This window comes from Mchenga conophoros, linkage group LG10 (assembly GCF_057382185.1).
Source record: "Mchenga conophoros isolate Kocher_MC1m ecotype Shallow Benthic linkage group LG10, M_conophoros_male_GT1.1, whole genome shotgun sequence".
NCBI lineage: Eukaryota > Metazoa > Chordata > Actinopteri > Cichliformes > Cichlidae > Mchenga > Mchenga conophoros.
This window is the reverse complement of record NC_140535.1, coordinates 22,793,979-22,818,770: the sequence shown is the minus strand read 5'-3', so window position 1 is coordinate 22,818,770 and position 24,792 is coordinate 22,793,979. Positions and strand designations below refer to the sequence as shown.

Genomic DNA, 24,792 nt, shown 5'->3' with positions numbered 1-24,792 from the left:
CAAAGCCAAAGAACACTAAATGAAGCCGACAGCTGCAATTTGAAGATTCAGGTACTGAAGGGAAGGCTGCTGATGGGCACAAACAGCTATCAGCTGAAAGTCCACCATGCACAAGACTGTTGAACTGCTGAAAGCTAAAACACTGTATGGATGCTCATCGTGTTTCTTTGTGGGAAGCTTGACCTGCCACATGTCAATTACAAGCAGCTTTATGTCATTGCTTCACTCTCCAACTTTCCTCTTGGTCTGGCGTAAAAAGGCTTTTTGATACAATTTAAACATGAAAGCATGATTTCACCTCTGTAGCCTCTTAACAAAGGATGATGGGATGGAAAAGTCACACTGCATTCAAAGTTGAACTTATTAGCTATACATTGTGTGGCTAATCCAAGCCACACATCCAAGCTCGTGTTTTCCCAGTGTACAGCAGATGAGTCGGCTGGCTGTGCTGTGATTGTGTTGGCAGGCAGACCATACACAATCTTACTATTCAGCAGTCTTTTCCAGTTATGTAACAACCACTGGAACTTGGGGGAGAACAAACATAAAACCTCAGGATCCTGGAGAACCTAAAGAGCCTTTCGATCTTGTTCCCCACCTCCCTTTCCTCCTTTTCAACATCCCTCATCCTGCTCCTGTCTCCCCACTTCTGCTTTTCTTGGACTACCCCAACACTCAGCTGTTTCTCCCTTTCCTTATTATTCTTTCATTCCCCGTGTCTCTCCTTTATTTTTCTTTGAATTCTTTTGCTTTCCCCCCTCTCCTTCTTCTCCTCAGGTTTAGCTATTTGAGCAACCAGATCAGCAATCTTTTCTCCAGAACCCCAGTTTTCACCCCAAACTTCTGTTTATTCAATCATGGAGCCTGATTAGCCCCGCCCCCTGGCCTTATAGCCCCGCCCCAGAGACAGATTCCAGAATTGTAATTGACAGAACAGACAAAACCTCTCCTTTCCATAGCCCTGCACTCCCAATCCCCCCTCTTCACATTAATCTAAACACAGTGTGTCCAAGACGTCTAATGGAACATACAGAGCTCTTGATTTAATATGTGCCGCCCCCTAGGTCACAGCTTACTTTCTACCTCCTTGACTCCGAGCCGCTTGCCACATATCATTACTGGCTCTGATACATTCTCAGATTCTGGATTCCAAGCAGCTGAACTGTACCTTCCAGCTCCAAAACCTCTCCATTTCATTTTAACCACTAATTCATTTTTTAACAGCCCGGTAGATGTTCTTGATCTGATGTTCTTCTGTGTCCACTAAACCTTATATGTCTTATATGTATTACACACTTTGGGCTCTTTTTTCCATACGGAAAAGAACACGTGACATGAATTTTAATAGACTGCAAGAAGCTCACATCTCCCCTCAGCAGGTAAAATTTTCACCAAATTCCTAATAAACAAATGCAAATGCCAGCTGAAGCTAAATGCAGTGCCAGTGTTGATGCTTGCACACGAGCACAATGAAAGAAAGACAGAAATCTTACTTTTGTGAACATGAGTGTCTGCACCAAATTCCATTCCAGTCTGAGTTTGTTTCACTTAAAAATCACAGATGTGAAGCTCACGACAAACAAAGGGATTGCCAAAGTCAGCACAGTTCATGCGGTTGAACCTGTGAACTTTGACCTTCCAGGGATAAGCCAAGACTTCTGGGGACCATAAATATATGGACACTAAATCATGGAATGGAATCCAGTAGTTGTTTGGCTTGAAACACTTAAAAACAATTAAACAGTTACTTCACCTTCACTAGGATCCCCTTTTTTTAAATGTGAAATATTCTCTCAGATGAAAGGACGAGCCCAAAAAGTGTTATTTTGAACTCGCTGGACTAAACTGTGTCTGTTCTCCCAGAAGGCTGTTGGATGGATCAGTGAGTCAGTAGGATAAATCTGGGCAGATACATTGAAAGAGCCCCAGATGCTTTAGCGGAGCTGCTCAGTGTCAAACAGATCACCCTGCAGTTATACTGAGGAACTTTCAGGTGTGAGTGTGAGAGCAAGGCATTCCTGGCAGAAGAGAGCTCTGCTGGAAATGCCTTCACCCACATGGATTTTTACATTTAAGGACTGGTTGCTTTTGCACAAGAATCTGTCAGTAAATGGAACATAGAGTGCTGTATATAGAAACGTTTAATTCTTATGTTGTGACATAATTGAAATATATAAAAACGCAAGGCTTTAAATGCTAATAGAGGCTTTTTGGGACTAAACAAATTAGTTATGCCTCTGTTCCTGAGCTCGTCTGATGCCAGTGAAACTGTTTAGTTATTTCCTCATGGTCTTGGGTCACGGGAGTACAGAATTGCACCACTCAGGCCTGTTGCAGCATCTGTGCCATATCAAGTAGAGCAGGACACGTCACGTTGTTCATTTTTCCCAACCGCTGGTGTTTTAAGACACACACACACACACACACACACACACACACACACACACACACACACACACACACACACACACACACACACACACTGAAACAATTAGCAGTGGCCTTGTGGTTAAATAATAGACTGTAGGCATTCCTGGTAATTTCAGTGGAGGAAAAAGAGGATACTTTTATCCACTTCTTCTACAACGTCCACATGCTTCATCTTTCACAGCAGACACAGATGCCCTCCATCCACACCCACACTGTCAACAAATCTATACCACAAACGTCTGAACCGACCTGGGTTGCTCTCCAGTTGTTAAATTGAGAGGAGATCAATTCCCGTTGGTTATAGTCTTCAATTACTGGATGCATCGGCTAAAAATGTATGGACGGTTTTGACAGCTGCAAGTCAGTAAATAAGCATTGAAGCTATGTCAAAGCAGTGAAGGTGTCTCATTTGATTTTTAACCTTTACGTATTAATAGTTAAATCATCACACAGTGCAAACATCGCCTCAACTACAAGCTGAAAATGCAAAAAAGTTCCTTCATTACTTGCTTACATGAAAAACAAGATAAAACATTCTCCACCAAACTCTGCAGGTAAAAAAAAGAAGCTTAGCATAGCGAAATAAAAAGGAACATGAGTAGCAAAGGATAAGGAGGCAATGATTTATGTATTATTAACTGCAATAGGAGTCAGCTGCATGTACAGAATCACACATGTATAAACAAACCTCAGACAAACAGCGAGTCAAGGTTTAAAAACTGCTGAGAGGCAGAATGGGAGGACAGAAAACTGGGAGAGGATAATTCCTGAAAGATTATTTCTTTACCAGATGACAGGCTCAGCTTTTCCATAGACACACGCATGCACGCATGGACGACACTTCTCTGCTCTGCATTTCACGATACAGTAATATTTCTCCAGGGAGGGAGCATTCGTGTGTGCGCGCGTGTGTGTGTTTGTAATGGCAAAACCATCAACTGCGAAAAGAAAGGAGAGGACACAAAAGGAGAAACAAAGAGACAGACGGGCGTCTGATGTGTAGAACGGTCATGTGTCTGACTCATTTCTGCACCGTTTAATATCCTGGAAACTTCACATTTTGCACACATCCACGTCCCTCATTTGATCCGGGCTCATTTTCCTACTCTTTTTCTCCCAAAAAACAGCTTTTCTACAGTAAATAAGAAAAAAAGAAGTCTAAACAAAGTAAATCACTCCCTAAAACAATGCAAAAATATGCATTTTCCCTCTGCTGTCTTTGTTTAATACTCCCAGCAATGAAGCAGGTTCCACCTTTTTCTTTCAGAAGCTTCTTACAAAAACCTGCTGCCAAGTTTGAGTCAGTGCAGCAATGTCCCACAAATTTAGTAGACCTTGTTGAGCTGGAAAGATGCCAAGGATCACTGAGCTGAAATGTAGGAAAGCGAAGCAGGGAAGGAGCATGCTGACAAATGAGCAGTCTATCCCTGAATAAATAAAGATCTGGGGAAAAAAAAGCTTTTTTAATCCTTTTAAATCTGAAATATTCAATCCATCCAAGCGTGACACCCGCGGCTGACGCTACAACGTGAAAAGGAGATGCTTGTATATCATACATCATGAGCCGTGTGTCATTTTCAGGTGCAGACAGCTGCAGTCGGATAAAGCTACAAAACTGCCCAGCGCCAAACACTAAAGGTGAAGCTGCAATGCTGTGGTATCGGCGACAGGATGAGATTGACTTATGAAGTGATTTTGGTTTGGAAAAATGTGTAAGAGTGAAGGTAGGGCGTATTTTTGTTCTATCTCTTTTCTGTGTTTCATTTTGAAGATGATCCCTAGTCCCCATCTTAGCCAGCAGCACTTTGAAACCAGTGTTACTTGCCCAGCTGAAACGTTAGTCAGGGTTCAAATCTGTTAATATTGTAGGTGCAGTATACTGTTGCCTTATGTGCACGATTTAATGCCAATTTGAGAATGAATTTGGATGCAAAAGCATTTTGAATGCTCAGTGTAGTTAAACGTGGCCTTAAGTCAGTATGTTTTTGGATAGAGATGCATTTTTTTTGGAGTTTTGCCTCTATACACCACAACAGGTGATTTTAAATCAAACAATATAGATGTGATTGAAGTCAGATTTTTATTTATTTTATTTTTTAAAGCTTTCATTCAAGGGGTTTAACAAATGTATTGCATTTACCGTCCCCCCATTTAAGAGGGTTGAAAAGTAATTGGGTTACCATTGAAAAATATCCCATTTCTTTTCTTTAAAAAACTCTTGGGTTGCTTTGAGCCAGTATCTATTTCACCATGAAGCGCTGTCGAATCAGTTTTTGCAGCATTTGGATGAATCTGAGCAGAGTGTACAGCCTTGAACGCTTCAGTATTAATCCTGCTATTTCTACCAGGAGTCACTTCATCAAAAAAAACCCTCCACTAGTTACCTGGTTTCACTGAAAGCCATATATTATCATATCATAACATTACCTCCTCATGCCTGACACACTGTTTCTCTCCTTCTACTAACATTTCTCTTGCCATCGTTCTGGTAGAAGTTATACTTTGTTTCATCTGTCTAATATTTTTTTTTCTGAACTGTGCAGGCTCTTTTAGAGACTTCACCTCTACCTCCCAGAGAATTTTCTTACATTATTAGATATTGTAAAGTTGTTTTCCTTAACCATGGAAATAATTCTGTCATCATCCACTTTCATCTTCTGTGGTCTTTCAGGTCTGTTGGTGTTGCTGAGAGAACCAGTGCATTCATTCTTTTTAGAAATGTAACAGACTTTTGATTTGGCCACTTCAATAGTTACAAATTAAACAGTTTGAAACAACTTCCAGTGTTACGTGTGCTACATTTATCATGAAAACAGGCCTCAGTGTGGCACGAACCTGCTTATGAGTCAACTGTCCAATTCATTTTGAGCTTCTGAAAATGGGGAACTGTACATAAAAAATGACTGTAATTCCTAAACAGCCAGTATAATATGTTTGTTAAAGCCTTTGAGCTAAAGCTGAAAGTCTGTGCTTCAATCACATGTTGATTGTTTGATTTAAAATCCACTGTGGTGGTGTGCAGAGGAACACTACAAAAATCTGATCTTTTTTTGCTGCAGGAGCGTCTGTACATGTGGTTAAACAGGCAGCCCGTATGCCAAAGGCTGTTTGTGTTCATATCTGCCACAGACCATCTCCTGCGTGTCATTTCCCCCACTTTTCTCCTTTTCCATCTAATAAAGGCTTAAAGAAAACCTTACCAGTTGAAATGGGATTCAAAAAAAACTTTAGTCAAGACCAGAGTTTACTGACTGAAGAACAGCTAAGATATGCATGTAGTACATGTGCAGAAACATGCGTGACTTTACCCCCACTGTTTTAATTTGTAAACATCTGTCTGACTCATAAATCTTAATTGTCCAATGCAACCTTTAACCATTTCCACAGACCCTGAATGACCTCCTCTCCCTCATCTCTGCTACTTCACATTTTCAGTTTCCCTGGGGAAATACTTTAAGCTTCTTCCCGCTCCACTTTTCCTTTACATTTCTCCTCTTTCCTTTTCTCTGCCCACTCCAACCATTTTCCCTCACTTCTTTCTGTATTTACTGCTACAGCCTGACTGTCATAGCCTTATTTGTCCTAATAGCACACGTTTTAGTTGTGCCTCTCACTTTGGTTCCCTTTGTGTATTTTCTGGCAACATCGTCTGTGTTTGTGTCTGTCTCCATCGCTCTGTCTGCATGTGTTTTTTTCTACTGCCTTCCCTTTCACAGTTCATCTGTTTTTCTCAGCCACACACACACACACACACACACACACACACACACACACACACACACACACACACACACACACACACACACACACACACACACACACACACACACACACACACACACACACACACCTCTTTTTCTCCCTTTTAACCGGGGAAAGTTGTACTGGCATTGAGTTTCAATACAGTAGGAAATATTTTTAACCATGCAGGAAATGTCTAAACTGCTCTAATCATTCTGCTCTCATGCTGACCCACCCACGCATAGACATATATACACGCATAGATTTTTAGTTTTGTTAAAAAGAAAAAAAAACAGCAACTTTTTACATCACAAAATGAAATCCAGAGTAAAAGAAGGAGAGCTGGAGCGCATTTAACTTAATTCGATTTCATTCAGCAAACCGACCCTGGAGGGGGAGCCAGGCTGCAGATGGGAATGGGACCATAAAAGTACTGGTCTGTCAGCGGGAAGAGCAGCACCAGAAACAGCAGGCCTCCCATCAGATATGAGAAGAGCAGAGCTGAACTGTGAGGGTGTTGCAGGGCAGAGCTGATGTCAGGCAGGCCCTGACTGTTGCAAAATGAATGGCACAAAACTGGACCGACAACATGCCCTTAAAAAAAAACAAAACAAAACAAAGATTTCAGATGAAATGGGTTGATTATCGTAGGCTAATGAGTGACCAAATTATCGTATAGATCACATATCTTACCAGTTCTCATGAATATAAAGGCAGTAAAAGCACCAAAAACAGTTGTGTACAAGAACTGCATCCCTGTGAGAGAAAAAAAGATGCGATCAAAGTGCTCAGTTTTAGTTTTATCAGTCCATGTCACATAAAGATGATCAAAATCAAGCTAAAAGAAATGAGTCACCTTGCTCTGATCATGACAACATGGTTTGCCTTTTCAGCTAACTGACCTGCCACCAGAAGGATGACACTCATGCTCTCTTTCCCAAGGCGTCGCTCCTCTATGACATGGTGGAAATGAGCTAAAATGAGGCAGTTGACATTAAAGGCAGTCAAACCAAATGTAATGTAACACTTGCAAACATAGATTTGGAAGAAAAAATGAGGCACAAAATGCAACATTTATTATTCTCTCCTTGGTGCAGAGGAAGGGTGGCGACTGGATTGGACAAAAGAGGGTGAATATGGAGCTGCCAGGCAGGAGGAAAAGAGGAAGATCACAGAGAGCGTTCATGGATGTAGGAACTGCTGGGAGAAGAAGAAGTCTCTCGAACTTGGTGTTAAAATTTAATCTGAAATAGTTCAAATATATGCAAATATGTTTTTTTTTTCTGTTTGAAAACTTTTTCACATACCAACTCCAAAGAACAGTGGAGCGGTGACGATAGCGCCTGTGGGTCCCGTGCAGGGCACCAACATAGGAAGCATGGCCCCTCTGAACACCAGCTCCTCTGTCACTGGTGCCACCACCTGGTTTCTGAGCCACACTGCGTCCCCCGCACACCGCCTCCATGACTGAACATCTGGGAGAAGTGCATGAAAGCACACATGTGCAGCTCTCTGATTCCAGTTAACCCAACATAACATTCAGTTATTATAGAGACAAACGTACCCAGTGCACACTGCATTTCCCCGGTGAAGCCTTTGGGGTTGTCTATAGCGGAGTGAACCAGTGGGCCGAGATAAAAAACCTGACGTGGGAGAGTAAAACCAGTTGTTTATAAAATCTAGAGGATGTAAATTAAAAAAAAAAAGATTAAACTGGAAACTACAGGGTACATTTGTCAGTGTGTGGTTTAAACTCGCCCATGGGGATATTACTGCAGAACGTAGACATTTAATGGAAGTTGCAAAGCTAAGCTGAGGCCACGCTTAGCAGGAATGGAAATAAATCTCTGAAATGTCAAGCATGCCTCAGCTAAGCATAAATATATTGCTGTATGAGAGAAACGGGATCTACAGATTACTGTTTGAAGCTACTGAAAAACTCATTGACTATGGTTTTCTTCATTTCTGACAAATCTTATGTTAATGATGTAAATGTAAATAAATCCTGGGTTTTCATCTGTAAGTATTTAATGTGCGCTACATATAAAACTTCAGAGATATTTGTGCTCTCAGTTAAGCAATTTGAAATCAGTACTATTCTTTTCCATCTCTAATGAAGCAAAATGTTACAAATGTATGCTAAACAAAATTTATATTAATATTTTGAATGCAGAATCAAGTTAATCAGATATGGGATCCCCTGACTTACCATAGTAAGTAATAAAGGTAATATGGATGCAGCAACCAAACCGTCCATGCGAAGTCCCATCAACTCCCACACAGACACGTCCGCCTGAAGGGCAAAATGTGTTTTAGAAACCGTGAGAATGACGTTTAAACGAGTCACTGAAGTGAAACGAGTCACCGAACTTCATGTGGCCTTCAGATTAGCTCAAGAACAGTGTGGAGAGAGTTTCATTGAATGGGTTTCCATGGCCGAGCAGCTGCATCCAAGCCTCACATCACCAAGAATAATGCAAAGTGTCATATACAGTGGTGTTAAGCACTCCGCCACTGGACTCCAGAGCAATAGCGACGTGCTCTGTGGATGATGGACAATCCGATGGGTCTGGGTTTGGTGGTTGTCTGACTGCATTGCGCCAAGTGTAAAGTTTGGTGAAGGGGGGATTATAGTCTGGGGTTGTTTTTCAGTTGGGCTGAGCCCCTTAGTTCCAGTGAAAGGAACTCTTAATGCTTCAGCATATCAAGACATTTTCATGCTCCCAACTTTATAGGAAGAGTTTGGGGACGAGGGTGACTCCTTCCTGCTCCAACAGGACTGCGCACCAGTGCACAAAGCAAAGTCCATAATGACATGGATGAGCAAGCTTGGTGGGGAAAAACTTAACTGGCTTACACAGAGTCCTGACCTCAAACTGATGGAACACCTTTGGGATGGAAGAATGGTCAAAAATTCCCATAAACACTTCTTCTGTGGAAAGCCTTCCCAGAAAAGTTGAAGCTGTTATAGCTACATCATAGCAACATCACATTAAACCTTACGGATATTTCAAGTTCAAGTTGAGTTTGAAGAAAAAAAAGCAAATACTTTTGGGAATATTGTTCATAACATTTAATTTTAGATGAGCAGTAATCACAGATTTGATTTGATTGGTATAGATTACTGATGGAAAAGATCCTTTACAAAGGTAACAATCGGGACAAATAAACAAACAGATTCAGAATTGAACGATAGGTGGAGTTTAAATTGTCACAGAGTTGAGTTAAACTCATAGTGCTGAAACTTGTCGGGTCACAAGGTAAATCCTCCAGGGGAAATGTTACTATCTACAGTATACTCACCTTGACATCAGCCCAGTGTATCCATGTCTTCACAACTGCAGGTGACACTACAGAGACCAGCAGCACACTAGCACAGCGACGCTTTATCACACTGGGATGATCCCTGCACGCACAGTTTAAGTTTAGTTGTCTGGCCTAACAGCACTTCTCTCATGCCTGTTGGTGAGCTGTATACCTTGGTGAGCTGCTTCTCCAGACGTACAAACTGCCAACGTAGAGACCAGCCAAGAATAGGCAGCTCAGCAAACCCAGGAAACACCTCGGGTGGGTGTTCTCTACCTGCATGACAAACGTGAGGGTTTGCAATCACAACTTCAGCTGGTTCTCCAGCTAAGCGGCGGCTAACAAAGGAGTGCAGGTTCACCCCGCTTTGGATCGGCTCGATCCTGTCAGTTATTTCAGATTAGTGAGTCCTGGTGATTAGCTGATTAGCTCTAATGCTCTATGAAGTCCAGTAACTGCACGCAAAAAACAAGCTCATTCAGGTAAACGGTACGAGTGTAAACAAGACTACGTGCAAACAAACATAATACATAACAGTAAATATTCAGTTTTGGTTATGACTCAATATTTTTATACTAGGGTCAGAGATAAAAAAAAAAAAAAAAAAAAACAGGTGAAGCTTAGCCTCTCCGTGCCAGTAGAAGTAGTTGTGTAATTGGAAAACAAACATTGCCTATTTGCACTACTCTGCCTGGTTTACACTCAATGTCACTTACCCATTATATTGTATATTGTATAGCTTTCTTGTTATATGTAAAATTGTATTTATTTAAATTTTTACTTTTTAATTATTTTACTTGCATTTTTTAAATCACTTTTATATTTAAATATATTTAAATGTTCATTTGCTATTTATCTAGGGATTGAAGAGTAACGCAATTTCTATTCTCCGTATGTCCTGTACATGTGGAAGAATCGACAAATAAAGTTGACTTTGACTTTGATGTAGCCATCATAGAACACGAAAAAGCTAGTTCCCTGACCGGGAATCGAACCCGGGCCGCGGCGGTGAGAGCGCCGAATCCTAACCACTAGACCACCAGGGACATGCTGGAGATCGTTATTCTGCACCTTACATCCAATCGCATACAGAAAACGATTTTCATGCCTCTATTAAGATCTTTTGGGGCTGCATCAGTTTACATTTGCTCTTTGCTGTGTTCGTGCAGTAGTACTAAACAGTGGCTCTGACTTATAATTTCTTTTATTAAACTGATTTTTGTTAGCTGATTTATCAGTATCAGTCTACACGTCAAATAGATTATACAATGCCAAAAATATATAGTTAAGTGTATATATTCACATTTTAATTCATCAATATCTTTGGTTATATTGATAGTCTGCAGTCAGCAGGATTTACGAAGGTCTTATAAATAAAATAAAGAAATTACATGTTTTGTAAGAATCTTTATGACTCTGCGTTATTGTTCTTCTGTGTTCTACATTATAATCAATCCAATCGTTTTTGGCACTTAAAATATATTTATACAACTGTTATGTTATGGTTGTTGCTTCCCTCTTTGCCAGATCTCTTCTGAGAAAGACATTTTTTTATGTTAATGAGAGTATCATATTCATAAATAAAGCATAAATAATTGCCAGAAACTGATTGCAGCTTCTACTCTGTGGCAGAAATGATCTTTCTGGCTTAAAGTGGCTCGATCCCATTCACAAGAGATATATTTGACATATGTTTTACATATTAAAGGCCAACAAGTCATTTACAACCGTTTAAATACCGCCAATCATAAATACTGGAAATCACTTATTGGCAGACGGTCAAAGCTGGCCCACTGGACAACTTTGGAAACTTTAAAGAAGAGCATACATTTTGGCCTTTTAACTAAAAGAAAAAGGTTGTTTTTTATGCATAAACAATAGCTTTCTGTTTTATAATTACAGGGCAGTCTGGGAAATAACTGTACACTGTTAAAACTGTTAAAATTACACTTTCCCCCCTTCTTATGTTAAGATATCTCAGAGATCACATGTGTAGTTAAGCCTCTCTACACTGGTCCAACCAACTTAACCCTAGTGGGCTGTATGTGGCCCATGATGTAAAATGAGTTTGACGTCTTTGGCTTAACAATTTAAGTAATTTCCTCACAGCTGGATTGCCAGTTGGAGATGCATTACCAAACCTCATTTGAGACACACCAAGCAAGGTAAAAACAGATATTTACCCTGAAGTGTTGTTAAATTTAGATTTCAGCTGTATTGATCACTATCCAGCAATGTCTGTTTTGTGATCACTGCAGCATCACATTAGGGGATATTTTTGTAGCGTCCAATGCCTTTATGCTATTATGTGCACAGGGTGATTTTAGCATGTTACGATTATACATTAGGATCATATTACAGTTACTGCCCTGGGTTACATAATCTATGAAGTGTGATGAAGACTAAGTGATGAAAACAGTCATGACAGATGAGCAACCAGCCGATATGTTTTTATTTTCATCATCACAAACATCCTCGATTCATTATACGCAGCTACAGTATGAATACATAGTGGTGCTGTGGAGCACAGTGCCACTTTATTAGCACACCTCCATAAGCATGCATGCAGTAGTCGACACAGAAATGGAAAGCACTTTGATTTCTGTGAATATTGCAGACGTGAGCAATCACATCCACAAAGACTGCAAGTTACCAAGGTGTAACTTTAGGCTGGAAACATCTTTGAGCTCCATGAGGCTGCAGGGGGTCATCCTGAATCTGAAAACACGTATCCTCCGCTAACAACATTGGGCATTCGAGTCCAGCTCATGACTTACCACATACTATTTTGATATCCAAAATGCTCGGGCGTGTTTATGGACTTTTTCCTCGGGGAAGTGACAAGTAGGGTGACATTACTAGAAACCTGCAGATTACAAACAACTGTAAACTAAACTTCCCCTCAAGGCTGCAAATATTTTGGCCTCGTTTTTCACAATGGAGGATAAGCCAGTGTTTGAATACTGAAAGTCACAGATTAGAAACAGAAACACACAAAAAGCAAATGTGCAATAGATGTAAAACAGTCAGATACATAATTTAAATAAATAAAAATAGGTGAAAAGAATCAAGCAATACTTATATATTAAGACACACTTAAAATAATGAACACTTGAATTTCTTTCTTTTTTTTTATCAGAGAAGATGACATATGTTTTGCAGTGTCAAACTCAGAGCAGTCCTCAAGGCACTTTAAATACAAGAAAATACAGAGCCCCAGCATCCTTAAAAAACAGCTTTCTATTTTTAAAAAAAGTACTCTTTTGGGGCTTTGGAGTAAAAGCCGTTTGTGCTTGTCCTCACTCGTCTCACTGTAACACACATTTTTCTTTGTTGCTGTATTTTCTCCTCCTCATTTCGAGACCACGCTCCAGACGCTCATCCTCCTCCAAGGCCCTGCAAACACAAAAGCACGGTACGGTGCTGAGCTCATGGATATCTGCACCCCTCTATCATAGATAGGCATAAAGATCCAAATAACAAACTAATCTCTTTTGTTTTTTGGATGTATAATCTTCCTGTAACCCACTTTGTCTCTTTCACATAACCCTACATATACTGACCGTCTCTCCTTGGTGTCGATATCCCTGATGATCTCGTCCCTTTGGTTGACCAAAGACACCAGCTCCTGGAGGAGCAGCTGCTCCCTCTGCTGCTGAGCGGGTGACTTCTGCCAGTCTGCACAAAAAGCAGCACTCAAAAAGATCAAATTCATTGTGTTTTAATTTTTTTTTACCATTTAGATTTGTATTATTATCTGTAAATCATTTTGACTGATATTGTACAGATTACTTGTTTCCACTACTTTAATGACCTTCAATAGCCATGATTACGCGCAGTTCTCTGGTCAGAAGGTCAAATCTCCTCTCCAGATCCTGCTCCTCTTGTCTATAGATGCAGTTAAGAACAAGTCGGTTTAAAACAAATGTAAAATATACGTATATGAGTATGTGTATACTGATATGTGGGAGGTCTTACAGCAGTTCCAGGTTGTCTTGTCTGCGGATCAGAGCGTTCTTCTTGTTTACCAGAGTGAACCACTCCTGGATCAGTCTCTCCTCTTCATCACGGTCACTTCCTGCAACAGCAGAGAAAAGACATGAAAGCTTGTGAATATTTGAATACAGATAAAGATAAAGATCATTAAACATAAAGATCCACATGCAAGATACTATTTAACAACAAAAAAAAGTGTAAACTAGACAGAGCTGGATCTGGAATTTACTTCATTATAATCACAAGTAGAAGGCAGGTTAGCATCATGGCTGAGGAGGGTATTCATCTGCATGCAGGTCAGGAGATTTAAGGTTCGGTTCAATTTAGTTCATCTTTTTATGCATTTACATGTATATTTTTTGGCGTCTTATAGTGCCACCTTCCCCTCTTACAAGCACTCGGTGATGTTGGAGAGGAAGAACTCCCTTTTGACAAGAAGAGACCTCTAACACAGGCCTGCTCCTGAACTCCTTCAGTAAAATATATAAATCCTGTCCTTCTACTACTTCCTGCAAAATACTGCATTAATTCTAAGATTCATCTTCTTACTTTCAAGTCTCTCCATAACCCTGCACCTCTGTATCTCACCGATCTTCTGCACATTGTCACAGCTTGCTCTACTCCACTCTGGGATCCTCCACCTCCACCATCCTCTGTTAGACCCCAGTTAGAGCTTTCAGACGATTGTCAGCTCGTCTTTGAAACTTTTTCATTCTCTGATGTGTTTTTAATCGCCATATACTCGATTTTGTTATTTCATTGATTGTAAGATGTCCTTGAGTGCCCTGAAAGGTGCCTATTAATACAATATATTATTATTATTATTTTATTATTATTATTAACAGAACAATGTTCAGGGAGGGGCAGCCACCTGCTATGACCAGGGGATAGGGAAGAGAAAACAGGAGTAATCCAGTGATGACACATAACTGCAACCACTTAATCAATGCAAAAGTCCATTGGATTAAATCTGCTTAGTGAATTCTGCACCGTTCACTTCTTGCTTATCAGAGGTTTAATTAAGTGACTCACCTGTTTCCATGAGACTTCGCAGTCGTCTCTCCACCACTGCAGCTCTGCTGTCGATGTGCTTCTGTTCTGTCTCCAATGCTGCCAGCTCACTCAACACATACTGGCTGGTGTCCTGCAGAGACTGACCACAAGCCACCATCATACACGTACAAAGACACGCAGACGAATAGAGGCAAACACACACAACCACACACGAACATACAGAATGACGACAGAAAGCCACAAACAGAGGAAGAAAAGAGAGCAACAGAAAGAGGGGGTCGGACAGCAGAAAGGGGAGGGGGACATACGAAGAGAAGCAGAAGAAGAGGGTCAAAAAGATTAGAGAGGTCAAAGGATGGAGAATATAAGATGTGAATGATGAACTGGACAGCTGTTATTCAGTACTTTTTGGAGCCATCAATTAATGATGATGTGAGAATCAAAATGATATAGAAATGAAATAAAGAACAGAAAAGGGGAAGAACACATGACTGACCATTGTTTCCTCGTCTTGTTTTGGAGGCTGGGGCTCATCTGCACGCTGAAACTCTGCAAGAATTGAAATACACAAATCAGAGTAGGGAAAAAAGTGAGGGAAAGAGTGCTAAAACAAATGCTTCAAATGTTAGAAAAGGCTTACTCTGCAGGCTCATACCTGTATTACTCGTGTTTTCTGTTGCAGAGTTAGACATTGTATTTTCATCCTGGAGAAGAAATATAAAACTTTCATATAGCTACAGTAAAGCAGATGTATAAAGTTAAACAGAGGTGAAAATGCAAAGTAAAAATTGAGAGTGTTTCACGTATTTTTTGGCCTGAAAAGTTTGTTTGCTAATGGAAATAATAAAGGAAGAAAGACAAAGTGTTACCTGAGCCGGCCCAGGCTTGACTACCTTTGTAAGAGACCGTGGGGGCGGGACTGGAGTTATGGACTCCTCCACTAAAAGCAGGACAGACAAATGATTACATGTTATATTTCTTTAATTGTTTTAAGGCCTCAGAAAACTTGGTACAGAGTATTTATCCATATGTACTTAATCCAGTAAAATGAAAAGCCAAAGAAAGAACTATCAAAGTGAAAGTAAAACATGTATCTGAATCTGCTCCATTGACACTTTGTGGATGTCTGTGATTACCAGGAGCCACAGCAGAAAATAATGCCCTAATGGTCATGACATATTAAATATTACTACATCGTGATTGAAGCACAGATGTACATGACATCACTTACTGGATGTCCTAACTGGATGCCGACCAGGCCAAACCATTGATAACAGCACAGGAAGGAAAAAGGCTGAGATGGTTTTCTCACATATGAACTCATCAGAACTTTTCCAACTTTGACAGAACACGCAGAGTTCATGCCAGACCTCATCGCTCATGAATCTATTTGAGATAACGTGTCTCCAGGGACATTCAGGAGTTTTAAATAAGAATAATAAATTTCACAGCTGTTCTACTGGGACTAATATTTATAGCCAAAATGAATACTAAACACATTTGCACTAAAAAGGCACATCTGGTATCTCTGGGAACCAACAAAAATCTTAAGTGAGGCATTGTGAACTTGATTTATTGATCTGTTTTCTGTGCCTCTTGTTGCCTTAGCTCTAACTTTGCTACTTCACATTCCTAAGTTACCCTGGGAAACACTAGTGTTTCCACCTTTGCTCCTTTCCTTTCTGCTCTCCTCGCTGTTTTTGCTCTTTTTTTTAACCCAGGTTTATGGTGTGAAAGGGCTTGCATAATAAAAAGTTTTTAACTATGCCTGCACAGTTTGTTATGGTAAGACAACAGAAACTGTAAAAGTTCCAAAAAGCCAAAGTGGGCAAAATTAACCTTATTTGGTGAATATATAATAAAATAATCATACAGAGGGAATAATACTAGTACCTTTAAGCTGTCGTTTAGCTCTTGGCGGCGGGACCACCAGCGTGCTGCTTCCTCCCTCTTCTAGACTCACTCCTTCATTTAGTCTGGCCATGCAGAAAGCAGCAGCGTCCACATTCGTGGGAGTCGGGCCGGTGAGAGCGACGCCGTAACTGGACTTACTGCTGTTGTGCTCTATCTGCAGCACGCTCAGCTCCTGGTTGGTGAAGTGTGAGCGGATCTGGCTGAGGTAGGTCATGACTATGAGCCTGTCAGGCACGGACAGAAGGACCATGTCTGACGGCTCCAGCAGGCGAGAGATTCCCAGCGCCTCGAAGCCATCAAACGCCTGATGTTGTTAGGAAACACAGGATTACAATGGGAGATGGCAACAATTGCCCTAGCAACACTCTTTTAATAGAACAGCAGAATATGTGCTCTGGAGCAAAGCCTGGAAAACTATCATTCAGGACCACTTTAAAAAATACAAGAACGTCTGGCTGCTTGTAAGCAAAATATAAAGAAATAAGGGGTGGGCTAAGAATTATACTTATTGCTCTGGGTGTTAATCGTCAAACATCTCTGACTATATTGCATGAAAAATATTGATCTAAAAGTTACCAGAACTATGTCATCATCCTTTCATGTGGCTGCAAAAACAAACTGATGGCACAGTGCACTAAACTAAAAACATTAAATCATGCTCACCTTTTTATTGTTGAGTTTGATATCATGAGGGTCCAACTGGTCAAAATCTCTAATGGCACAAAAGCAGGAACAGAAAAGTAGCTTACAACATTAAGATGAACAGTTTAGTTAATATTTATAATTTCTAAAGAGAATCTACTCAAAACTAGTAACTTTTGTGTAAAATGTCGTACATTTTGTCTGGATGGAAGTGGTGTAGGATGGCACAGAAGGCCAGCCCATTTCTCCAGGAAGTGCTGAAGTTTGTGACCTTTACCCCCTGGTACCCACTAGTGATGCTCTGACACCACTCGAGCAGCGATTGGCTGGAGTTCACCAGATCCTGGAGAAAGAGGGAAAGAAATGTTGTTTCTGTGCATCTACGCAAATGAAAAGCCAAATACGTATGATGAGTAAAGAAAAGTATAAAGATGAGTATTCATTAAATTTACCTCAGCTGTGTCGTCCTTCCCATCAGCCTCCTCCCGGACCACTGTAACAGGATCCAGGGTCCTGGGGTCAGAGGTCTCTTCTTCTGGTAAAGTAGGAAGACGAGATGATGTGATCTCACAGTGATGGACTGTGCTGGGCGAGTCGTCTAGTTGGAATGGTGGTTTCTTAACTACGTCATCAGGGAGGTCAGCCAGCTGGTGTTTTGGCCTAGGAAAAAAAAGATATATGATGTGAAAAAAGCTTAACTTAGAAGAAATGAAGGAAGTTATCGATGCCGTTTCATCATTGCCATGTGCAATTTTTCAGATTTGACATGCAAGCTTGCCATGATGATGATGATGAACTGAACAAACTCACGATGTTAAAAGAGCGTGATGGAAAACATACAGCAGTCGTGTGATTTGCATCAGGATTTGCAGCATGGTTGCCTCAATGCAGGCCTACGCTTTTGGCATTTTATGGGCATACACTCATTTTTAAGCATCTCAGTTTGCCTTTTTGGGTCACATCACCCATGTGTGACCTAAGCAAAAGCCTTAAGCCAGCTGGTTGTCATCAGAGCCTGATTTTGACAGATCTTGCAAGCCTCTTTCCTCACTGTCACTCAGCCAAGCATACATCAAACACCTGACACATTTTTTTAGTTTAAATAATCTTGCTGATTATGATGGCCTTGAACACACTCCCTTCTTTTTGTTGCAAGTTTTAGCGATTTGTAACAAAATGGGGTCTCATCCGGGATCTGCACCTAGGGCCTCTTTTCAGCGTTTCGGTGTAAAATACTCTTTGAACATAAAGTTGAAAAAAGTGACCTCTAGAACAGCCACATGCACTCATGTGTACAGATACACAGACTACACCAGAGCGTGTTTTTTGGGGTTCAGCCAAGTTCAGCCAAGAAAAGACAACATTAGATCTCAGCACACAAAGCTGTACTAAAACATTGTGCTTTATAAGCCAAGTCTCAAACGAGTTGGTCTAATAAAACAGGACAAGATAACAGCCTATCCTGACTTACGCATTTTCCTCTGCCTGTGGCTCTTCTGTTTCAGTTAGTGATATTTCCTGCAGGGCATCAAAGCTGGGAAAAACTAAGTGTTGATTGACAACAGTGAGATCTGTGGCGATGTCCAGTTGTTTTTTTGGCTGCTCAGTGTCACAGTCAATATCCCCCGGGGCCGGGATGAGTCGTTTCATATTGTGAATGCTGGACACCGGGGATGAGTCACCTGACATCAGGCGAATTTTAGCCAATAGGAACCTTTCCTCTTCTTGGAGTTGTTGGTCTTTGGAGTGACTCGTGCAAAGGTTGTTCATTTGTGCACTGTCACTCTTTTGGCTGTCACTGTCACTCTTGTTTAAACTGAAAGTCTTGGAGTTGTTCACATCTTCCTTAACCTTCATTTCAAGACTTGTGTGTGATTGTGTGACTGTATTTATTTCACTATCTACTTTAGTGACGCTCATGTCTGTGTATGTCTTAGTATGTTTTGTATCAGACTGTATGTTGGAAGTGCTTGGAGGGAGAGGCCAAGGAACCACTGACGACTGAACAAGTTCTCCCTCCTCATCAGCTGCTACCTCAAGGCTATGGCTAGTATTTGTAGCAACAGCTTTTCTCTGTCCTTTTAGCAGCTGTTTCTGTGATTCATTAAGTTGGGGAAGGGGTTTATTCCTCACTGTCTGATTGACTGATATCCCCTGCTGAGACACAGACAGAGGGTTAGGATGTGGACTGTCTGTTAGACTGGTTAATGACTCAAGAACTTCTGGTTTATTTGGCTGACTGGGAGCAGGGCTCTGGTAAAGTGTTTGTTGGCTGAAAACAATTGAAGAGGACTTCTGGTTTACAGCTGGGGAAGGGTGGCCTGGTCTGAAGACAGAAAATCAAATTTCAGATCTCGTGTGTTTTTCACAAAACTCAAGAACCACAAACCTAGCCAGCATCCTTTTCATGCCCCATTCCCTTTCTTTGCAAACACACCTTCATTCATCTCAAGCAACCACATATTTACCCTTTCAAGATCACAAACGTCTAAAGATTCAAGGACAAACATTTTGATGAACTAAGGGTAGTGCATGGTGGATGTTAAAGCTCACTGTGCTTTTCCCACACTCAGCTATTTTTATGTCATTCCTTGGACATCTTGTTAGGAAAAGATTTTCACAGAGAGTCCCGGAGCATTAGTAGAACCAAGGCCTAGCAATGAGATTATACTAGTTTTGACTTTCTCTAGCCTCGAATGCATCACAGCATCTGAACATCAAAACAATCAATGCATCCACGCCACTTGACATTCTGTGAAGCTGCACTGATTACAGAACTATGTAAGTAGACGTGTCATATTCATGTAGACAGCAAAAATAACTCATGCAGTAGATGCACATACATCCATTGCATGCTTTTTTATTTTCATGCTTGCAAGATTTACTGCTACACATTTGTCTAAACAACAACTGAAAGCCTATGGTTAACTACTAAAAGTTCATATTTGCAATTTTTCCATAGATTTACAGGAGACTATCAATGGGCTACACTGACACTGAAACACTGAAAGATAACATAATCTTAACTTTGATTATTACCCTCCTCAGTTTACAGTAAATGGAAATAAAGAACTGTTCAACTGAGTAGAAGCGTGCTATGTAAGTACCAGTCGACTCCAATAAGCATGGAGTTTAGGTCACAGCGAATTAGGAAGCTGAGGAGAAGATGGGACATATAATAATAATTAATCCAGAACAACAATAATGGTCTAATGATGTTCTTTGGAAGGTTGCATGTATGATTCACAAGCAAATACATGACTCTTTCATAAGAAGGACATGCACGGCCAGGCCAAACGCTCAGTGGGGTTTAACTAACGTGATTTCCCCCGGAGTTAAAGAAAACACAGTCCAGAGATCCATTAGAAGCAACGAGCACAACTCTCTCTTTACTCACCTCTCTCCCTGTGGCTATTTATCTCTCCCATACCCCTTACTCACCCTGCTTCCCCTTCCATGTACAGCTCAGCCAGCCAGATGGATCCAAGATCTTCCTGTCCCCTCTCATATGATATTTCCTCAACATCATCCTCTCTCAGCCACTCTGGGATGGCTCCATGTTTAAGATAGGATTTGCCTTTTTTAAGTGATTTGAAGCCAGGATCATCCATGGTTTTCTTAACAATACAAACATAGTCCTCAGCTTTGCTGGTTTTAGTTTTGGCTGCAGGGGCAGAATCAGCCGGGCTGGTCAATACCTCAGCATTAGATATTACAGTGTTTGCTAGTTTAGGATCAGAACTGAATCCTGATTCCTCATTATTACCTTGTGACCTCTCATCATATGCAATATCCTCTAATTCTACCTCCCTCAGTGGCGGACAGTTGTTTTGTTGGCTGCTATCCACTTTCTGGTTGACTTTTTCTAAAGCAAGAACAGGAAGGGCCTCTGTCCTCCACTGTGGGGTTTCTCCATGGTTGTCCTCCTTTCCTTTTCCTTTCTTCTCTTTTTTCTTTACTTCCTCATTGACATCCTTTCTCTGTTGCTTTGTTTCGGGCTCTGTTTCCCTTTTCTCCTTATGCTCATTCCCTTGCCTTGTTTCGTCCACTCCATTCCTTTCTTCCTTTCCCTCTTTTATCCCTTCTCTCTCACTCATCCTCATCTCCTTTCTCCCTTTTTCCAACCTTTTTCTTGCCTCTTCTTTTTCCCTCTCCAACCTGTGTTTCTCTTTCTTTGCTTCCTCTTCCCTCTCCTTCCTGTCTCTCACTTGCTTCTCTGCCCTCTTGATGTTTTCCACCTTTTCTCTCTCCTCTCTCTCCCTGTTCCCTTCTCTTTCTTTCTCCTGTTCACTAGCAGCTCTTCTCAGAATTGCCACCAGATTGTGTGCCTCGTTTAAAGATGAGCACTCTTTTTTCTGAGTCTCAGAAACTTTTTCTTCTGCAGTCGCCTGACTCTCTGCTGTGTCAGAGAAGTCTGTGGGTGGCAAAATGTCCACATCAATGGGAATCGGTGGATCATTATCCGCCTCAGAGGAACACAAGATCTCCGGATCTACTTCATGTAAACATGGCTGGAGTTCATTATTTATAAGGTGGCATGGCTGTTTGATAGAGGGTTGCGGTTGACCTGCAAGAGTCGATCCTGATGTGTTCAGGATGGAGGCCACTGTCTCGTAGCTAAAGGGCAGATACGAACAACAGGAAAACTGTGAGACAGAGCTCACCCGAAAACGACCTGCTTCATGAGCTCTGAACACTGTGACAGAGGGTGAGACAACATGTTTGATTAAAAATAGTTCCTTCCCAGACTTTGTTTTGGTGCTTTTCCAAAATGCCGTGCAAAAGCACCCAAAAGAAACACTGTTTGCTACAGCGAGAGCAACTCTGCACAGCATACCGATTTTTCTCTTTGACGGGATTAGGAACAAGTGAAATACTTTCTGGTGGCACAGAGCTGAGAGCTCAGATCGGCCCACAGACAAGCCAGCAGCTACATATGCAAGATGAATCCTCAAAGAGCCACTCAATACTTAAAAACCACATTGGCAAAGCCAGCCCACCACATAATCAAAACAATCACAAAGATCCACTGGATGGTGCATTCTCCAGCGATGGATGCTTTTATATGCAGCCAGTTTAAATGCCACGAAAGCAGTTAATAAACATCAAAATGTTTCAGTACTTCACTGAAAGTTGCCACGCAGCAACTTTTTTAGAGATGAGGTAATAATGCATTAACGTGTAGGCTCTTACATAATGAGGTTAATGTATTAAATGTTTTACCTCGTCTAATATTTCTTCGGTCTGTTACACTACCACCCTTCATTTCTTTACATTTTGCTTCCAAGGAGCTAGAATTTTATTTTTTTTTGTGTGTGTGTAATTTTTAAAATCATGATGAGCAATAGTTAATAGTTCGTTTTTTAACATATCACAACACTGACCAATGAATCACTGCAGCATAAATAAGGATCCTAACTCGAGGGATGAACCAGTGTTAGTGTCTACCTCTCTGCACTGAATTATACTTGTTATTAATCTCTGGCTGTCTTCCACAGCATGTCTTTTGTCCTGTCTTTCCTCACTCATCCCAGCCAGTCATGGCAGATGGTCGTCCCTCCCTGAGCCTGGTACTGCCAGAGGTTTCTTTCTGTTAAAAGGGAGTTTTTCCTTTCCTCTGTTGCCAAAGTGCTTGCTCATATAGGGGGTCATATGATTGTTGGGTTTTTCTCTGTATGTATTATTGTAGAGTCTACCTTACAATATAAAGCGCCTTGAGGGAACAGTTGTTGTGATTTGGCGCTGTATAAATAAAATTGAATTGAATTAGACAACAAGAACCAATTTTAAATGGTATCTTTAGGGGCTTTGTTAATAGCAACCCGTTGCAATAAAAGCATATCTGGATAGAAAAACACACAGTAGAAGTCCACACAGTAGCACACACACACGGACACACACAGAGAGACTCACCCTCTGTATAACACCCCAACTACTGCTGACATGAAACCAGCAGGCGCCTCCCTCTGCTGCTCTGCAACACACACATCTGCCTCTTTGTGCGCACATTTCTCAGCACTACCAGACACACACACACACACACACACACACACACACACACACACACACACACACACACACACACACACAGGTCCATTATATACTTGTGTAAAGCTCTCATCAAACCGCTCCATTTGAAATACCACTGCAGCACTGACAGAGGTCAATATAAAGAAAACAGCTTCAGGTGAGGTTAGTTGCAGTTGCTGAGTAAGCACTTGATAGGCTGCAGCACCCAGAGGAACGTTAGCCATTAAAATGCGCATGTGGTGTCACGCCATGCAGCAAACACTGCAAGCAACCATCGCTGACTCACCCCCCTATTACACCTTCCTCCTCTTTCAGCTTCTCCTCCTTTGCTTCCTTGCTTTCACTACTTTCCATCCCTTTTTCCACTCCTATCTCGGTGGTGGTCTCCTCCACAGCTGCCCACAGCTGTTTTTCTGCCTCGCACACTGGGTCCTTATTGTTGATGAAATGCTCGTGACCACCAGGCACGGCATCGGCTGGTTTCTCCTCATCTGCTCCCTCCTGTTGTGGTTTTCCTGATGGATGAAGAACTTGTTCCGGCCGCAGTTCTGGTTTTGGTTTCGAGGGCTGAAGTGGCTCCAGCGCCAGAGTCACATGCTCTCCAGCTTCTTGGGGGGGAACCTCGACTGAGGGTGCTGATTCCACGCTGGGTCCCTCTGGCTCTTTAGGCTCCTTTTTAACTGCCGGTGCGCTGGGCTGAGAAGAGGGTGCGGCAATATGATGTTCATCTCCATCTTTTGCTTTAACTGGTTGGCTCTCTTGCCTAACAGGCGTGTGCACCTCAGCAGCATCCTCTCCGTGTGAGCTAGAAGAGAGGGAAAACCACATGAAGGATATATCCACTAATTGGCATTTCGTACAAACATGGTTAGGAAACCAAACAATTAGCGAGGCATGCGAAGCACAAACAACAGGATTAAGCAGAGAAGCAGACAAAGATGTGCCCCCTAGTCTGTTCTTACCCTCTGCACAAAGGTTTTGTACCCTCCTCGGCAGAGATTTTTTCAGGTGTAACTTTCCCACTTCTCCCTTCTAGCACTTTCCATAGAGGAATCTCTGCATCAGACAGCCTCTGTTGAGGTGGCACCACCATCGAGACCTCTAATATAACTGCTTTATTCTGGGCTGTTGGCTGAACAGCAGGGCCAGGCAGAGTACATGTGGCAGAGACTTTCTTTTCTGGCACAACAATGTTTGACAGTGAACCCTCGCTTATGAGAGACAGTTGCCCAAGACTGGAGAGAAAGAGGAAAAGTGAATAATAGAAAGGAAAAACAGGAAGAAAAGGAGCAGAGGACAGTCATTATTAATTATAAAAAACAAACAGAAGTAGGGGTGAGCGATGACGGACAGCTGAGATATACCAGGGGCAAGACCACCGATATCAGTACCAGTTATTACAGCAGGATGCAAACCTCCACCAAAGCTGCTCACTCTCTGGGCAGTATGTACTTCTAAGGGAACAGTACTGTGTTTTGTATATATTCACTTTATTAAGCTGAATACCTTCAGCTTATTATAAAGCATTATACTATATATATTATATATATATTACATAAATTATATTTGTCTTCAAAGATGTAACACATTTTGGGATTAACTTAAATAAAAAGCAGATGTGAAATGTAAAAGTGAGGTCAGACGTCAAATGTGACCTGATATTTGGATGCAAACTATAATTTAAGTGTTATTTATAATGCCCATATACCAGTATCATTT

At 41.3% G+C, this 24,792-nt stretch overlaps 2 protein-coding genes and 1 non-coding gene across 9 annotated transcripts in view; all 3 read right to left on the bottom strand.

The window, feature by feature from the left end:
• Positions 1 to 2,763: 2,763 nt before the first annotated feature.
• Positions 2,764 to 10,266, bottom strand: LOC146565965 (CAAX prenyl protease 2-like). Of its 3 annotated transcripts, none has more exons than XM_085289439.1 (8): positions 9,650 to 10,266; positions 9,475 to 9,577; positions 8,381 to 8,464; positions 7,736 to 7,814; positions 7,479 to 7,646; positions 7,074 to 7,145; positions 6,865 to 6,927; positions 2,764 to 6,765 (listed from the first exon to the last, which is right to left on the bottom strand). In XM_085289439.1, exons 1-8 carry the CDS (start codon positions 9,757 to 9,759, stop codon positions 6,545 to 6,547), a joined length of 900 nt encoding a protein of 299 aa, XP_085145565.1. In that variant the 5' UTR covers positions 9,760 to 10,266; the 3' UTR covers positions 2,764 to 6,544. The 3 variants fall into 3 exon arrangements, 2 of the variants coding, with proteins under 2 accessions (XP_085145565.1, XP_085145566.1); XM_085289440.1 differs by having other exon boundaries at positions 6,576 to 6,765; positions 7,028 to 7,145; XR_014894176.1 differs by lacking the exon at positions 2,764 to 6,765 and having other exon boundaries at positions 6,864 to 6,927; positions 7,074 to 7,368.
• A 185-nt stretch (positions 10,267 to 10,451) lies between these two features.
• Positions 10,452 to 10,523, bottom strand: trnae-cuc (transfer RNA glutamic acid (anticodon CUC)). The gene has a single exon. It is a non-coding gene; the product is annotated as a tRNA-Glu (tRNA).
• Positions 10,524 to 11,917: 1,394 nt separating this feature from the next.
• ehbp1l1b (EH domain binding protein 1-like 1b) overlaps positions 11,918 to 24,792 on the bottom strand; it is a 28,467-nt gene continuing 15,592 nt past the window's right edge. For 2 of the 5 annotated variants that reach the window (XM_085289434.1, XM_085289435.1), the window contains 17 exons: positions 24,036 to 24,308; positions 23,360 to 23,878; positions 22,957 to 23,061; positions 20,485 to 21,660; positions 18,515 to 19,369; positions 17,496 to 17,703; positions 17,238 to 17,386; positions 17,065 to 17,113; positions 16,381 to 16,705; positions 15,357 to 15,427; positions 15,143 to 15,191; positions 14,984 to 15,036; positions 14,506 to 14,626; positions 13,456 to 13,555; positions 13,292 to 13,365; positions 13,041 to 13,155; positions 11,918 to 12,873 (listed from right to left, as the gene is read on the bottom strand). In XM_085289434.1, the coding sequence (XP_085145560.1) occupies positions 12,786 to 12,873; positions 13,041 to 13,155; positions 13,292 to 13,365; positions 13,456 to 13,555; positions 14,506 to 14,626; positions 14,984 to 15,036; positions 15,143 to 15,191; positions 15,357 to 15,427; positions 16,381 to 16,705; positions 17,065 to 17,113; positions 17,238 to 17,386; positions 17,496 to 17,703; positions 18,515 to 19,369; positions 20,485 to 21,660; positions 22,957 to 23,061; positions 23,360 to 23,878; positions 24,036 to 24,308 (4,330 nt within the window). In that variant the 3' untranslated portion in view covers positions 11,918 to 12,785. The remainder of the gene's footprint in view (positions 12,874 to 13,040; positions 13,156 to 13,291; positions 13,366 to 13,455; positions 13,556 to 14,505; positions 14,627 to 14,983; positions 15,037 to 15,142; positions 15,192 to 15,356; positions 15,428 to 16,380; positions 16,706 to 17,064; positions 17,114 to 17,237; positions 17,387 to 17,495; positions 17,704 to 18,514; positions 19,370 to 20,484; positions 21,661 to 22,956; positions 23,062 to 23,359; positions 23,879 to 24,035; positions 24,309 to 24,792) is intronic. The other 3 variants (XM_085289436.1, XM_085289437.1, XM_085289438.1) reach the window with 3 other exon arrangements.

Coding starts and splice junctions, on each gene's coding strand:
- LOC146565965 (XM_085289439.1), bottom strand. CDS start 9,759: ATGCAGGTAGAGAACACCCACCCGAGGTGTTTCCTGGGTTTGCTGAGC. Junction 8,465..9,474: donor TACACTGGGCTGATGTCAAG/GTGAGTATACTG, acceptor TTTGCCCTTCAG/GCGGACGTGTCTGTGTGGGA. Junction 7,815..8,380: donor TACCTTTATTACTTACTATG/GTAAGTCAGGGG, acceptor CTCCCACGTCAG/GTTTTTTATCTCGGCCCACT.